Source organism: Chenopodium album, chromosome 21 (genome assembly GCF_948465745.1).
Source record: "Chenopodium album chromosome 21, dcCheAlbu1.1, whole genome shotgun sequence".
In the NCBI taxonomy this organism is placed as follows: Eukaryota; Viridiplantae; Streptophyta; class Magnoliopsida; order Caryophyllales; family Amaranthaceae; genus Chenopodium; species Chenopodium album.
In genome coordinates, this window is record NC_137854.1 from 19767119 (window position 1) to 19784623 (window position 17505).

Below are 17505 nucleotides of genomic sequence, written 5' to 3' on the forward strand. Positions count from 1 at the left end.
CCTAACTAGAGTTGTGTTCCAAGAGGTGGAATCTGGTAAGAGTAGATCAGAAACAAAGGAAGGTTTAGCCTCCTCAGCAATAGAAGATTTGAAAACCACATCTATATTTGGTACCCATCTGTCATTCAGAATGTGAATATGTTCCCCATTCCCAATTTTCCAAGCAATACCCTTGTCAAAAATTGAACTTCCCTCTAAAAGACCCCGACTACCCCAGGAAGGACGGGAAGAAGATAAGGTGGGATGGTGAGAAAGTAAGGTCGGGTATTTAGCTTTCAACACTCGGGAGATTAAGAGTTGAGGATTATGCATAAGCCGCCAAGCTTGTTTCGCAAGCAAAGCCTGGTTAAAAGAGCGAAGATGACGAATACCCAAACCCCCTAGACCTTTAGGGGTGTGAATCAAAGCAGCAGAAGTTAAAGCTACACCCTTTGAATCAGTGCTAGATTGCCTATAAAATCTCAAAATTCGAGAATCTATCCTATCACAAATGGTGGAGGGAACCCTAAAAACCGAAAGTATATGATTAAAGGAGGCTACTAGTACTGAATTAATAATTACCAGTTTTGCTGCTGAAGATAGACGAATGGAAGAGAGCGAAGATAAACGCTGAGCAACTCGGTCCACCAGAAATTGAAAGTCCTTGCATTTGCGCCTACTCAAATCCACAGGAAGACCCAGATAATCACCAATAGAGTCTCGACTCTGCATGCGAAGCTTGCGGGACAAGAAATCCCGGTAATACTGAGGAGTATTCGCACTAAAGCGAACGTAAGACTTTTGCAGATTGACCATTTGACCAGAAATCGAGCAGAATTCGTTAGTTAAAGAAAGAATCTGATCACAGGCTGCTGGTGAAACCCGGAAGAACATCAAAGCGTCATCAGCAAAGAACAAGTGAGAAACCGACGGAGCACGACGTGAGATACGTAACCCTTGAAATAAACCAAGATCCTCATCCCGACGAAGCATCAGAGAGAAAATTTCCATACATAACACAAATAGATAGGGAGAAAGAGGGTCTCCTTGACGTAAGCCACATTGAGCTGAAAGGCACGAGTCGGGGAACCATTAACCAAAATCTGATAGGAGACTGTCGAAACACATTGTCGAATAATGTGGATCCAATACGGAGGGAAGCCAAAATGACTTAACACCTCCCAAAGAAAATTCCAGTTCACCCTATCATAGGCCTTGTTCATGTCAAGCTTCAGAGCCGCAGAACAGGTTTTTGAAGGAGAGGTAGACATGAAAGAAAGCAGCTCATGGGCCAGTAAACCATTGTCTGCCATTTACCGACCCGGAACAAATGCAGTCTGTGCAGACGAAATGAGAGAAGGTAAAACCTGACGCAACCTGGTTGTCAAACATTTGGCAATACATTTATAAACAACATTGCACAGACCAATAGGCCTGAACTGGGAAGGATTTTCTGGGGTATCCACCTTGGGGAGAAGAACTAAAAACGTGCGGTTCCACTCCTTTAGCATATACCCGTGTGCAAAGAAATATTGAACGGCCTGAGTAATTTGAGGACCCACCACCGCCCAGTGTGACTTGAAAAAACCCGATGTAAAACCATCCGGACCGGGAGATTTGTCGTCTCCAATATGGAACATAACTTTCTTAATTTCTGTGGAGGAAAAAGGAGCAGATAAAATTTGAATATCAGATGCCGAAAGGGTAGGGATATTTAGACTATCCCATGAACATTAAGCTGGAGTGGGAGAGTTCCCTTGGCAGTTGTAAATCCCCAAAAAATGCTGTTGTAAGAGATTAGCAATCCCAAAATGGTCCGAAATCCAGTTATCATTGGTATCTCGAAGACTCATAATCTTGTTTCTCCGTTTGCGAATCTGAACCGATCTGAAAAGCAAACGGGAATGTGAATCCCCAAGAGCATCCCATTTTGTCTTGCATCGCTGTTTCCAGAAAAGAAAGGAAGTTTGAGCTAGAGACACCTTCTCCTGACGAACTGTCAAAAGAGTTTTACGGTCATTCACATCTGACAGCGAATAAGAAGTTGAGCCCACCGAAGATTGCAGATCTTGCCAATCTATACCCCATTGTCTTTTATGAGTAACACACCATGACAAAAGAGCCTGTTTCAAATTCTGTAATTTCCTTGAAACAGAAAACATCTTAGAACCCGGGCAAACCTCTTGCCAGTAAGACTGAATAAGAGACGAAATTTCCTTGATACCAAGACACCAATTTTCCACCTTATAAGGACGTCGCCTAGGAACAGAAAATCCTGATTCTCGTAAAACTATGGCTCCATGATCCGAGAACAGAATTGGCTGATGAAAAACTGTAGCATCAGGATGTAAATCTAACCAGGTTAAAGTGGCTAACCCCTTATCTAACCTTTCATAAGTTGGATTTTGAAGTTGTCCATTAGTCCAAGTATAACGGGGTCCTGAAAAAGGAATATCTTGTAATTGGGAAGTAAGTTTCCAATCCATAAATAAATGACGTCCTGGGATTTCCCTAGACCCACCTAGTTTATCAGTTAAATATTCTACCTGATTAAAATCACCCATAAGAACTGCTGTCGGTGTTGTTGATATGTCTAATTTATGTAGTATTTTACCCCCGTCCCTTGGTCATTATTAGTAGTGTTTTTGGCTCTTTAGAGCCACTTTTATTACTAATATGTGTTTTCTAGTGTTTTCGTAGTTTTGGTTGAGTTTTGTAGGGAATTGCACCTTTGGAATACTTTCCCGGGATTTTATGGAGCAACTACGAGCATTGGAGGAGCACGACCATCTTTCATAGCCCAGGATCGGTTAGGGTAATCAAACCGGTGAATAAGGGCTCGACTTGTGTGAAGACGAGGCATTTGGACCGAATGATTAAAGCCCCAAAGAGGATATTTTAGTTTAGGATTCTTGCTTATTATAAGTATATTTTCGTTAAGCAAGTTTAGGACTTCTTTTTTTTACACTTCCTTATTCTCTCTTTACTATTGTAATTCTTTCTCTTAGACTTTCTCTTTTTACTTAAGCTTATTTTCTCTCTCTACACTTTATACTTTGTTCTTTACTCAACTCTTTATTCTGATTACTTTTGTAACGATTTCTTTTCTCTTAATCTCAGTTATTTATTTTATTCCTTCTATCATGTTTTATTTTATTGCTTTGATTAGTTTAGATTTAATTATGTGTGAGTAGTTCTTTTTCTAGGGTTTATGGGGATCCATAAATAATATGAAGGGGTAATTTATTGTTGTTAATTATCAATGCTATATTAATTTCCTATTGATTGACTTAATGCTCTGTGACTAGACTAGGCCTGATCTTTTATGCATGAGTTTGACAATATTGATTCGAGATTCGAGAGATGAGAATTGATGTTTAGGTCTAGTTTCAATAGGCAGGTTAATCTATAAATGGTTAAGTCGAGATTCGAGAGATGAGATTTAATACCGGTAGATTAATTCTGTGATTGTAATACGTAGAGAAAGCCCTTTATTATCTGGTTAATTGATGCATTAATGATTGGTTATTATGTTTTACCCTGGAATATTATTTATTGGTGAACCTATGCCCTAGGTCTTTAATTCATTGATTCCTCTTATTTTATTCTCCCTACTTATATTCTTCGTAGTATAATCTTTAAATCACAACAAATTGTTACTAATAATTTAGATTGCTATTAATTAATTAGGAATAGAAAGACTAGTTTCCCTGTGGATTCGACCCTACTTCCCTATCTACTTTAGTTAGAGGACTTAGGTAATTACTTTTGATTAGGTGATACGACTTTAGCCTGTCAAAATTTGGCGCCGTTGCCGGGGAAACGGTTTTATTTTTATTTCTAATTGTTTTTGTAGTCTAGATTATTTTTCTTTTGCCTCAAAGGACATTAGTTCTTTGAGGTAGTTCTAATATCTGTCTTTTTAGTTCTTTGTTTATGCCCAGGTGTTCCAGATCAGGTTACATTCCATTCGATCCTGAGATCGAACGCTCGTTTCATAGACAGAAGAATTTTTGTAGGCAGATCCTGGCGGGTTCTGGGAGTAACAATATTCCTAGAAATCCATTACCTACTTCTAGTGATTCGGAGCACTCTTCTGATTCAGAACTAGAGATGGGTACACCACCACCACCTCCACCTCGCAAGCTTAGCGATTATTCGCAACCATCCCTGACGGATTTTCCACATCTTTCCCCCACACCTGATCTCGAGGGAGTCCAGTTCGAGATCAAGCCCCAGTTCATAACGATGATAGAAAGAAAGCAATTCAGTGGAGCTAAGGGTGAAGATCCTAATCTTCACATTGCAGATTTCTGTCAATATTGCAATACTATTAGGCAGAATGGGGTAACGTAGGATCAAATCAGGGAGATTCTTTTTCCCTTTTCTTTATGTGGAAAAGCTAAATTATGGTTTAATGGTTTGAATAGAGCTGCACTTGGTATTACTAACTGGGAGACTCTTGCTTTAAATTTTTATAATAAATATTACCCTGCAGAGAAAATAGCTTTATTGAGAAGTGCCATCCAGAATTTTGCCCAAGAGATAGATGAAGCATTGTATGAAGCTTGGGAAAGATTCAAGGATCTGCAGAGGGAGTGTCCCCACCACAACTTGGAAAAGTGGCAGCTAATTCAAGCTTTTTACAATGGATTAGGAAATGCATCTAGGACAATTTTAGACTCCGCAGCTAGCGGTAGATTTATGAATTTAAATGTTGATGATGCAGGTCAGGTTATTGAAGATATGGCGATCCATAATTCCCAATATGGGAATACTAGAGGTTATGCTAATAAGGGCAAGCATCATGTTGATTCAGTAACCCTTATGCAAGCTCAGCTTACTTCTATTTGCCAGAAATTAGATAACCTTACTACTAATAATTCTAATTCTAAAATAACTAATGTTTCTGCAATTGAAAATGCTAATAATGCTTTCTGTGAAAATTGTGGAATTGTAGGTCATTGGGAACATGAGTGTAGGAGTTCCATGGAGCAGGTTAACGCTTTTCAGTCCATCAAGCAAAATAACCCATACTCCAACACCTATAATCCCGGGTATCGGAACCATCCTTACCTTTCCTATAGGAGCAGTAATGTGCAAAATCCCACACCTCCACCACCACAACAACCAGCACCACCACCTCAGCAGAAATATTACCATCCCAATGCTGGCCAGAAAAACCAACCACAAACTCCTCCACCACCTTCTGACCCAGCTTTATCAGAAATTAGAACGATGTTAACTAATATGCAAAAGCATATGGAGAGTAGAGACTCACAAAATGACTCGATTGTAGCCCACAATAAAGTCATAGATACTCAAATTGCACAGTTAGCCGCTGCTCTTCAGGTTCGCCCACAAGGAGCCCTACCATCGCAACCAGTACAACCCACAGATCAGGCGTTTGCAATTACCCTCAGGAGTGGTTCACACTATGATGGGCCTCCTATGCCCAAAGAAGATGAACCTGTTTCAACAGAAATTGCTAATCCTGATTCCTTTATACCAAGGGATATTAATCCTTGCCCTGCAGGGCTAAAGGGTAGTACTAATATTTCTGATGTTACATTGTAGGGTAAAACTCCCGGGAAGGTTGTAACTCAAGACAGGAATAATGATGTGCAACAACCAATTATCAAACTACCATTCCCAAATCGATATTTGAAAACCACCATGGATAAGCAGTTTGGTAAGTTCCTTGGCATGGTGAAGGATTTGCAGGTAACAGTTCCCTTTACAGAATTAATCACGCAAATACCTGCATATGCAAAATTCATGAAAGAAATATTGACTAGGAAAAGGTCTATTAGTGAGGTAGAGACTGTCGCTTTTACTGCTGAATGTAGTGTCGTACTACAAAATAAATCTCCACCCAAACTAAAAGATCCCGGTAGTTTTTCTATCCCTTGTCATATTGGCAATTTAATGATTGATAATGCATTGTGTGATTTGGGCGCTAGTGTTAGTGTCATGCCATTATCTGTGTGTTTAAAGCTAAAAATGGGTAAATTAAAGTCTACTAATATTACTCTGCAAATGGCCGATCGTTCTTCTAAATACCCCATAGGCATATTAGAAGACGTCCCTGTTAGAGTAGGTAAATTTTATATACCTGTGGATTTTGTTGTTCTTGATATGTTTGAGGATTTGCAAACCCCAATCATTTTGGGTAGACCCTTCCTTAATACTGCAGGAGCAATTATTGATGTAAAATGTGGTAAATTGACACTATCAGTAGGGGATAATAAAATTGTTTTTAATTTGAATAATACCCCTAAAAGCCCCATGCTAGAGGAGAAGTGTTATAAAATTGATGTGGTTGGTAATTGTTCTAATAAGCCCCAGGCTTTTGTTAAAGATCCCTTGGAGGCGGTATCGTGTGTTGCATCTTCCACAGGTACAACTAACCGATGGATAGAGGAAGTGGACGCAATAGAGAGAGCCTTATACTGTGAAGGTCTTGGTTTTGAAGATGAGAAGGTGGAAATAAGTACACAAGTTGCGGAAACTGAGCCTATAGTGAGAGTTCCACCAGATAGTGTTGTAATAGCTCAACAAAGTGATAAATCGAGGCAACCAACGGTCAAAAAGGGTTCTCAATCGAACAAAAGTAAAGACCCACCAGTTCAAGCCAATGAGGATCCACCCAATAGGGTGAATTGGCGCCTTATAGGGCGTGTTAGGAAGCCGAGTCGTGGTTTAAAAATCGCTAAACCGGGTGAAGAACCACCCGACCAGGCGACAGGCCAAGGGGCTTAACTTCCCGACATGTGGTAAGAGGGTCGTGCGGGACCTAAATAAACCAGCGCTTTGCGGGAGGCAACCCGTATTTTTCTTGTTTTTTTTAGTCTTCTTTCTATTTCTTGTGAGAGGAGAGAGGAGAGAGTTTAATGAGTTTATTGAGTTGTACAGGTTAGAAGGAAAAGAGTTAGTCAAATTTGGAAAAAAGAGGAGTCTCTCGTACCAAACATTGCCTCGGGCCCGACCAGGCGAAGGACCGCCCGACCGGGCGCGAGAGCAAGGGTGAAAAATTGACAATTTTTGCCCGACCGGGCGAAGGACCGCCCGACCGGGCGAAGGACCGCCCGACCGGGCGCGAGAGTTGACGAGTACGGACATTTTGACTGCCCGACCGGGCGGTATGGCGCCCGACCGGGCGCGAGAACAAAGAGAATTTAGAGGGTTTATACCGCCCTACCGGGCGGAGTGGCGCCCGACCGGGCGCGAGAGCGAATCAGCAAAACTGCTCAACTTTGACAGGCCATAACTTTTGCGTTTCTTATCTGTTTTTGGCGTGTGACCTATCGTTGGAAAGCTCTTCAAGTCTACTTTCCAATGAAATTAGAATCATTGAATTATCAATTATATATCAAAAGTTATGATCAGAATAGTGCACCTGACTAAATTTTTATCTTTTTTCCACTAACACTTTGTTTCTTTCTTGCCCAATTTTGTTCCAAAGAGATGCATTGCAATCCTGAGGCTTTGGTGACATTGATGTGGTGATGATGAAGAGTAGTCACCTTGAATACTTGCTTCCCCTTAAGACAATGAGGACATTGTCTGATTTAGCTTGGGGGGAGGTTCTCGTGTTCATATGGTATATCTTTCACTTTCTCTCTTTTTATTGGTATGCTTAGTGTAGTTTTACTGCTTTCCTAGTGTAGTTTTATTGCTTTCCTTTCCTATAAGAAAAATACAAAAAAATTAAAAAAATAAAAAAATCCAAAAATACGTTCCAATGAATTGTAAATCATTCTTCCCTGTGCCCCATACTTGAGAAAATTTATTTTGATTCTTGGTTATTGATGATGAGCATTGTGGATTTGTTGGTCATGATTTGAAGTTTGATTGTTTGGATTCCTTAACATGCGTGAATATAGTGCTTGACTAGTTGATTTGGTTAGGAATGTGTGTTTAGTTCCTGGTATGTCAATGAATTTGAGTATTGGTTTGCAACTATGAGTAGTATTTCATGACTCGCCTATTATGCACATGAGGAGGACGAAGGCGTTCATTCTTTTAGGTAGCCTTCAGACGATATTAGATACATTTGTTCCCTTCTTGCTACCCATGTTGTTGCTTGTGCCCTTTTATTGTTTATTTAGCCACATTACAAGCTTTTTTAGCCCCATTTGTTTCTAGTCCCAAGCTTGGCTTGGGGGAGCTATAGTTAGTGAGGTGAGGGAGTTGTAGTGTGTACATTATTTGCACAATGTGGAGGTATAAGAAGAGTAATTTGTTCTTTGATTTTTGCGATTGGAAAAAATAAGAATTTGTGTTTCAAAGTTGAAATTTCCAATGTGGAATAAAAAGAAAAAAAAAAGCAAAAGAAAATAAAATTGTTATATGTTCAAATTATCTATATGAAAGTTGCCCAAGAAAAATTCAAAGAAAAAAAAGTATCAAGTTTGAAAAAAAGAATGAGTTCAAAGTTTGTTTATTCACTCAAGTTCTACATTGTCATATTTTTATGAGTGAAATTGTAAGTGTTGGGATTTTTTATGTTGTTTGGAGTAGTATTTGGTGGATTCTTGTTGGAGTTAGTTATGTTGGAGATGTTGATCATTATTTATTTTGATCATTGGTTTTATTAGGATTTGGCTCCCTTTAAGCATGGCTTTTCTCTCACATGTTCCCAAATATTTCCTACCCTTTATCCTAGCCTTACATTACAAGCTTTAAAGACCTTCCGACCTTGTGCATAGAGTTGTGTAGATGTGAAAGTGTTGTTTATCAATGCAAATTATGAATTGACATATTCCGAGTCGACTATTAGGTTGAGTGCTTATCTTTTTAAACACACGAGTGTGTGAGTTTGGGAGGGCATTGTTCACATAAAAGGGTGGTTGGAGAGCGATCGAGTACATCTTTTACTCGCCACATAAATGAGAGTTGAGTGTGTGAGCACTAGTCTTGAATTCTATATGCTCGTGTGGTTTGCTCTATTTGACAATTGTTGGGGAGGAAGAGTGATTGGATGAATGAGATTGATTGATATTTAAGCATGCTCATTAGATTTGCCTTGAATCGTCTGTGCTTGATTTGATTATTGGGGTGAGGAATGTTTTATATGTTCATTGATGAGCTCTTTGCTTAGGGACAAGCAAAGGTTTGGCTTGGGGGAGTTTGATATGTCTAATTTATGTAGTATTTTACCCCCATCCCTTGGTCATTATTAGTAGTGTTTTTGGCTCTTTAGAGCCACTTTTATTACTAATATGTGTTTTCTAGTGTTTTCGTAGTTTTGGTTGAGTTTTGTAGGGAATTGCACCTTTGGAGTACTTTCCCGGGATTTTATGGAGCAACTACGAGCATTGGAGGAGCACGACCATCTTTCGTAGCCCAGGATCGGTTAGGGTAATCAAACCGGTGAATAAGGGCTCGACTTGTGTGAAGACGAGGCATTTGGACCGAATGATTAAAGCCCCGAAGAGGATATTTGGTTTGGGCCAAGTTACTAGCCTAAACGAGGAGTCCAAGCGGCCCAAGGGTGTCTGCCCGATGGTCCACCCGATGGTCCGCCCGATGGTCCGCCCGGTGGTCCGCCCGATGGCGCGCCCGATCGGGCAAAGAAGACTTATATCGCAGCAGCCCTTCGCCCGATCAAAAAGGCGCGCCCGGTCGGGCGGTGTGGCGCCCGGTCGGGCGCGTGTCTCTGATAGATCTTTTAAGCATCGTTTAGTTTGTTTTAGTTTAGGATTCTTGCTTATTATAAGTATATTTTCGTTAAGCAAGTTTAGGACTTCTTTTTTTACACTTCCTTATTCTCTCTTTACTATTGTAATTCTTTCTCTTAGACTTTCTCTTTTTACTTAAGCTTATTTTCTCTCTCTACACTTTATACTTTGTTCTTTACTCAACTCTTTATTCTGATTACTTTGGTAACGATTTCTTTTCTCTTAATCTCAGTTATTTATTTTATTCCTTCTATCATGTTTTATTTTATTGCTTTGATTAGTTTAGATTTAATTATGTGTGAGTAGTTCTTTTTCTAGGGTTTATGGGGATCCATAAATAATATGAAGGGGTAATTTATTGTTGTTAATTATCAATGCTATATTAATTTCCTATTGATTGACTTAATGCTCTGTGACTAGATTAGGCCTGATCTTTTATGCATGAGTTTGACAATATTGATTCGAGATTCGAGAGATGAGAATTGATGTTTAGGTCTAGTTTCAATAAGCAGGTTAATCTATAAATGGTTAAGTCGAGATTCGAGAGATGAGATTTAATACCGGTAGATTAATTCTGTGATTGTAATACGTAGAGAAAGCCCTTTATTATCTGGTTAATTGATGCATTAATGATTGGTTATTATGTTTTACCCTGGAATATTATTTATTGGTGAACCTATGCCCTAGGTCTTTAATTCATTGATTCCTCTTATTTTATTCTCCCTACTTATATTCTTCGTAGTATAATCTTTAAATCACAACAAATTGTTACTAATAATTTAGATTGCTATTAATTAATTAGGAATAGAAAGACTAGTTTCCCTGTGGATTCGACCCTACTTCCCTATCTACTTTAGTTAGAGGACTTAGGTAATTACTTTTGATTAGGTGATACGACTTTAGCCTGTCAGTTGTTTGTAAAATAGAAGAAATTTCATCTAGAACTAAGCATCTACGAGAAGTATTAGGCGATCTGTACACAAAGATTATATATTTTATTGCTTCTCCTGGGACTAACACTTTACAAAAGATTACATTGAGGGAAATAGAAATAGGCTTAACTACTACCGGGGCGAACCAAAAAACTACTAGCCCCCCACTAAGACCTATTACATCTGAGCCACAAAAACCATCAGCACCTACTAAGGAAAGCTTGTTAACAGCAATATGTACAGGGACTAGAGTTTCCATCAAGAACATAATATCTATAGCAAAAGAGCGGACTAGAGAAGCCACATACGGAACCTTAGGGGAGTCCGCAGCACCAAGCCCCCTACAGTTCCAGGCCACAATATTCACGGCTGCCTTGGTGGCTCAGTCCGGGGAGCCACCCCACCCTCAGAACTTCCATGAGAAGAGTCAGAATCAGAAGACTTGTTGTTGCATTTGCGCTTCTTGAATGGTTTCAGAAAGGATAAACAGGCTGAACTTGCATCTAAAATGTCAAGACCCGAAGGAGGATCATCTGGTGAAGTTGAACGCCTTTTACATGGACATGCCTCTTTGACCCAATTCCAAACTTTATCACCTTTTCTTGCCAATTTCAAAGTCAGTGGCTTTTTTCCTCGTTTTTTTCTGTGAAATTTCCTTAATTGATGGAGTTGCAGATAAGGAAATAGGCGATTTATCCGGAGAAGAGTGAATTGAGATGGGAGGTGAGCATTCCATGGGAATAGGAACGTCATCCTCTGGTTGTCCTGTTACCGGAGATGGAGTTGTCGCAGCATTGAGCATAGGAGAAATCGTGTCGGAGAAGCCAAGACCCTCTGCCGACGAATCAGCCAAGTACCCAGAACCCTCATTGCTACGAGTTGGAAAGGACGAAGCCAAAGACGGAGATGGTGACGGAACTAACATCGGAGCAACCTGCTGTTGTCTTGACGAAGCTACGGCCTAGTTACTCGGCCCAGCTCCAAACGGGTCAGGGAACACAGGGCCAGTTGGACCCAGAGGTTGTAATACCCCGTATTTTCATACGTATTTTCCTAATTATTAATTAGGAATTATTTTATAAAAAGGGTATTTTAGTAAATTTATTATTTGGAGCCAAAATAATATTTGAATTTTGGCGCCAAAAGTATTTTGAAAACTAATCATTATTTTGGATAAGATTTATTATCCATTTATCCTATTTTAAAAACCGGATTTATTTATAAATTTTGGATATTTTAATTAAGGCAAAAGCTATATTTTATTATTATTTTAATAAGTCCGAAAATATAATTTATTTAGCTAATAATTTTAGATTTTCTTATGAATAAAATCTGATTTTATAAGTTAAATTATTTGGTAAATATTGGGTATTTTATTATTTAATTTTATTACAATATATATTATTTACACAAATTCTTTTAATTCCTTAAAACTAGCAAAATATATTCCTAAATACTAAGTAGGAAGGCTGAAATATGAGCTTAGGAAAGCTCAATAATTTCGGCCATCCCATAAAGATTTTGGGAAAATATTTTGGTAATTTGTATTTTTAATTATCTCCCTAAAATCTCCTATTTTCCATAATTCTAATTCTCCATCTTTTTGATATCTAATTATTATATTTTGTTGCCATTCATTCTTCTTAATTATTCCCCAAGCAATTCCAATTTCCTGAATATTTTTCATGACATACATACCTTCCATATTCAATTATACGCAATCCCTTCAAATATCAAAACTTTCCTTAAATCTTTGCTTACTTCTCCAAGTAATCTCTTAAACCCTAATTACCATAATTCTTCCTACATTTTCCTACCATAATTCATGCTCATACTAGCCTATAAATACCCCTTCATACCTCTCATATTTTTCACACAAATTCGAAGCTATATTGAAGGAGTTATAGCCTCTGAAAGTTCTGCCTATTATTTCCTGCGCAAATCCAATTCTTTTCTTCTCCTTTCCTTTTATTCAATTATTATTATTATTATTATGGGAGATTAATATGAAATTATTATGAATAGTTTTAATTATATAAAATCATGTTTTAATAATATTCATGTTGAATTAATTTAAGAGGTTCATGTACATATAGTTGGGAGGGTTTAATTTAATTATTTGTGATTATTTGTTAACCTTATATTGATTAAGGTTATATTTATTTGTAGGGTGTTTTTGATCAAGCTACTTGAGAGTTCTTTTGAAGTGTTGTTGGCTAAGTGGAGATCAAGGTACGTTAGGTGGCTAGATACCTTGAAAGTGATCGATTTGAACAACATGTTTGAATGATGAATTGAATTAAATTGAATTGAATTATGGTTTTTGAATTAAAAGTATGTTTAAAGGATTGGTTTTAATAACTAAATTGGATTATTGATTTTTATAACATGTTTTGATTAATTAATTTATTATTCATGTTTAAAAAGGATTGATTTTAAAAGCATGTTGAATTTATTAAAAAGAAGTTTAGTTTGGATTATTATTAAAGGTTGAATTATTGGATTTAAAAGAGGATTTATAGAATCGTGGATTTATTATTATTTATGCTTTATAAGCATGTTAGTAATCCCACTATGCGGATTTGGTTTATTGATAAGACTATGGACTTTGTATGACCTAGTCTTTCCTCAAGAATAGCCTTGTAATATAAGGAGACTAGCTTGGGGGGGTGTGCACACTTGGGAGAGGAATTGGTTTTAATATAAGGAATTGGTTTTAAATAATTGGAATTAGTTTTATTGATTATTGATATTGGAATTATTGAGAATTGGTTTTAAACCATGAGTTTGGAATTATTGGATTATTTATTGGAAATTGGTTTTAAAGCATGTTTGCGAATAAATTGAGTTTAATTATCTTGCACTACTTATCGTACTTAGCATATTTTGCTAACTCGTACTTCTTATTTGTTTTGGTTCGCCCTGTTTACCGTAATGGTAAGCAGTGTTGCTTATTTTCAGGTTGGAGTCAATAAATGATGCATTGGAGTCCCGGGATTGGTTTTCACTAAATTAGGAATTTGGTCTTGTATTTATTTTAAGTACTCATAACTTTAGTTACTATTTATGGTTATTATTAATAAAGAAGAGTATTGAAGTTTCCGCTGCAAAGTATTGTTACTTTTAGTAAGTTGAGTAGCCTTGCGTAATCACGCGGCGGTAATACGCCTAAGTCTATCTCTACGGTATAATTATACGTATTATACTAGTATTTCCGTAGAGGGAGATTTGGGGGTGTTACAGAGGTGGAGGGGAGAATTGAGGCGGCGGCGCCGCCGCCGGTCGGGGAAGAACTTCAGAACCACCATAAGCAAGATATGGATCTAGGCCACTTTTAGGGAGAGTCGTCTAAAACCACGAGAGTAGCTGAAATTTGGATGCCCATTAGTTAATTGGGCTGTGAGATGAAAGTCAGAAGTTGGGCCCAGCCCAAAAGACGCCACATGCTGAGAACCCACAATAAAAGCTGAGTGCTGTTGTTGAGGTTGGGCCAAGCCCAAATCCACCAAAGAAGGAGGCATACTATTGAGATCGGGCCGAATGTTATTAAGTAAAGAAGGCCCACTTTGCACTTGACCCAAACTCGAATTCTGATCCGAATTCGAAGTAGAAAAAGAAAAGGATTGATCTGAAATATTATCAGCAGTGCCAGGTGTAGATCTTATGGTGATACCTTCTTGATGAGGATGGAATATTTGATGAGGCAAAGCTATCCCTCCACGTGGCTGAAGATTACATCTACTAGAACATATGTGCTCTGCATGATTGACAGGTGGAGGGTCATTATTCCACCCACCTTGATATCCCGCCGCTTGAGAAAAAGTAACAGGAAGATTAGCACGTGGATTTGGCGGTGGTTGCTGACGTAATCCCGTCATCTCAAATTCCGATCTGATTGCACGGTTGATACCCAGGTTCCTCCTCCATACCTCATCTTGTTCGCAGCGGTAAGACCCAGGAATAACTTGTGGAAATAAACCCGGTAGGGAGCGAGGAGGCAAAGATGTAGGAGTCGGAGATTCCAAATGCCTAAACCCAAAATCCCTGTCAGAAGGGTGAGAATCTCCGGAGTACTCAGAAGGATCATCCGCATCATGAAAACCAAACCAAAGTTCCGTGGTCCAATTCTCCGGATTTGGAGAAATACCTCTAATTGCATTGGTATATAATGGAACATCCGTAGGACCAAATAAAACACGTGCGCCGCTTTCGTGGAGTCTACGAAAGCGACGCTCCAAGTGGAAGGTGACTTCATCTTGTACCTTAGAACACGTATTACGACCGTGTCCGACAAAACCACACTTTTTACAGAATTTGAATATTCCCTCATATTTAAATCTCACCCATGTAGCACGATTATTATAGGTAGGGAAATAACAACCCGCAATTAATGGTAGGGAAAGATCAACTAATACCTTTACTCGTGGACGAGGGATTGGAAAGTCACCTTGTAGTTCTTCCTCCATAGTAATATCACCAACGTGAGCTAAAACCGAAGCCGCCACCATAGGTGTAGAGTAGCGAATAGGAAGGCCGACCACCGTAATCCACATGTCTGCTAGATTGAGATTTAAATTTTCTGGAACAGAATAACCATGTAGACGTTGAATAACCATAAGACTTCCTTTAATATGCACCCATCCCTGGTTATCAAGATCAGCCGCATCCTCTTCATTCCCACAGAAGAAGATGAAATCTTTATCATAAGGAAAAACCACCATAGGTTGGCGTAGATGCTAGTATCTAGAGACCATACGTTGCATCAATTTAAGAGAGAATTCTTGAGCATCCCATACCCTACCTATAACAACATAATCCCAATTAAGATGGCTTGTTTCGTAGACAGGAGGCGGATATGGAAAAACCCCAATTCTATGGGGATAAACAAAGGTATTTGGGAAGATACGGTCACTCATCTTAGAGAAGATAGATATGAAAGAAAGAAACAGGGGAAGAGTTAGAGAAGCTAGTGAACTGAAATTAGTGAAGGGAGAACAGGGGAACTAAGAAAACTAAGTTAGGCTAGAGAGAATTTCCTCTCACTAAAAAACTTTCTCTCACTAGAGATTTTTTTGCATAAAAGTTAAGTTGGCCAGCTTCGAAATAATGTTAGTTAAATGAAAATTAATATTATGTACGATGACAAACCCTGAATTTCAGTAACACCGTGAGACCCGTGACTAGAAGCGGTTTCATGACATCCTTCCTCTTAGTGTGACGTTTGCTTGGTTGTTCCAGTCTTTCATCAATGTCATCGTATCTCTGCTAGCGTGGGACCCATATTTGTCATTACCATGATGAGGTGCATGTCGTCTCTATAAGCATTAGGGATGACAGTTATACGAGTCAAGTAGGAGACCTGCCATGGGTGATGAGGCGGGGGTGGATTTTACATTGTAACCACCCTATCCCCACCCCTCTCCACCCGCCCCACTCCGTACCCGCCTCATCCCCACCCGCCCCACTTCGTACCCCCCCTCATCTCCACCTCACACCCACATCTATATATTTTATAAAGCAAAATTATATAATTTTATACTATTTTTAATAAAAAAAAATTAAGTAAAATAAAATACTAGATATAATAATTGATAATAATTTTATTCGTTGTAATTTATATTAATATGTTGGATTGTGTATTAGGAGGTGGGGATTAGGCGGGTCTTAGGTGGAATTAAGTGGGGATGAATATCCAAGTGCGGGTGGGGCGGGGATGATTTTAGAATTGTATCCGTTGGGGCGGGGATGGGGATGAATTTTGCACCCGCCGCGGGGATGAGGATGAAAATTTTAGGTGGAGATGGGGATGGGAATGCCGACATCCGCCCCACCCTGCCCCGCCCTATTGACATCCCTAATAATGGTCCTTGGTTGCACCATCATCTGCATGACATTGATATTTGTATTGTTGTTGAATGTGTTGTGATCATGTTGCCTAATCGGCTAATCATGGCATCAATTAACCTGTTGTGTCACTTAAAACAATACTGTTGAACTTATGCGCAACATCATTAGTAGATCAAAAAAATAAATTACATATAAAAAATTAAATAATCCAAAGAAAATCGAGCCACAAACAACCATGACTAGGGGTGTTAAAAAAAAACCCGACCCGATTGACCCGACCCGTTAACCCGCTGACCCGAAACAAATTCGTTGGGTAGGCTAAAAATCTAAATTTTTTGGGTCGGGTATCTTACCCGATAAAATGACAAGTTCTTAGGTCGCGTCATGGGCCGGTCAAAAATTCATTCGGGCACCCGAAGACTCGTTACATTATAAAAAAAAGGGTTTGTCTTCTTAATTTACATTAGTAGTATTGTAGTAGTAGCCGCACTATATATCCTTCTCTCAGATCTACTCCTCATACTTTCTCTCTCTTAATTCCTTCTCCCTTTTCACATTAAGTTCTGTTGTTTCAATGAATACTACAAGAAGGGGGGTTGAATTGTAGTATGAGAGTTTAGCCAAACTTTTTGCGGAATTAAAACTAAATAAGCTAAAGGAACAGAAAGTTAAACTGAAGGAACAAAAGTGCACGAGAGATTTTTACGTGGAAAACTCCTTGGCCCTAATCAAGGAGAAAAACCACGACCACTTGGGATTTTAGAAAAAGAATCTTCACTAGAATAGGGCAATAAATCCTATTACAAACTAAAGACTCTTAATTCAAGTTCCTCAACAAAATTGAAGCCCTGAGGAACAAGTCACCCAACTTGTTACTCCTTCTCTTCTCTTTCTCTCTTCTCACTTTTCTTTGCTCTTTCTCTTCTCTTTCTCACTTCTCTTTCTCACAATACAGAAGTTCACTCAAACATCCCCATTCCCCAAATTACAACTCAAAAGAAAGAAATTAAACTCTAGTATAAGAACATTAAGAACACTCAAATAGACTTGTATGGAATTAGACT

The 17505-nt window shown here is 38.7% G+C and overlaps 1 protein-coding gene across 1 annotated transcript; it reads right to left on the reverse strand.

Moving 5' to 3' along the window:
• Positions 1–1712: 1712 nt before the first annotated feature.
• Positions 1713–2543, reverse strand: LOC145600539 (uncharacterized). The gene has a single exon (XM_081656424.1). The coding sequence runs from the start codon at positions 2541–2543 to the stop codon at positions 1713–1715; it is 831 nt and encodes a 276-aa protein (XP_081512550.1).
• Positions 2544–17505: the final 14962 nt, after the last annotated feature.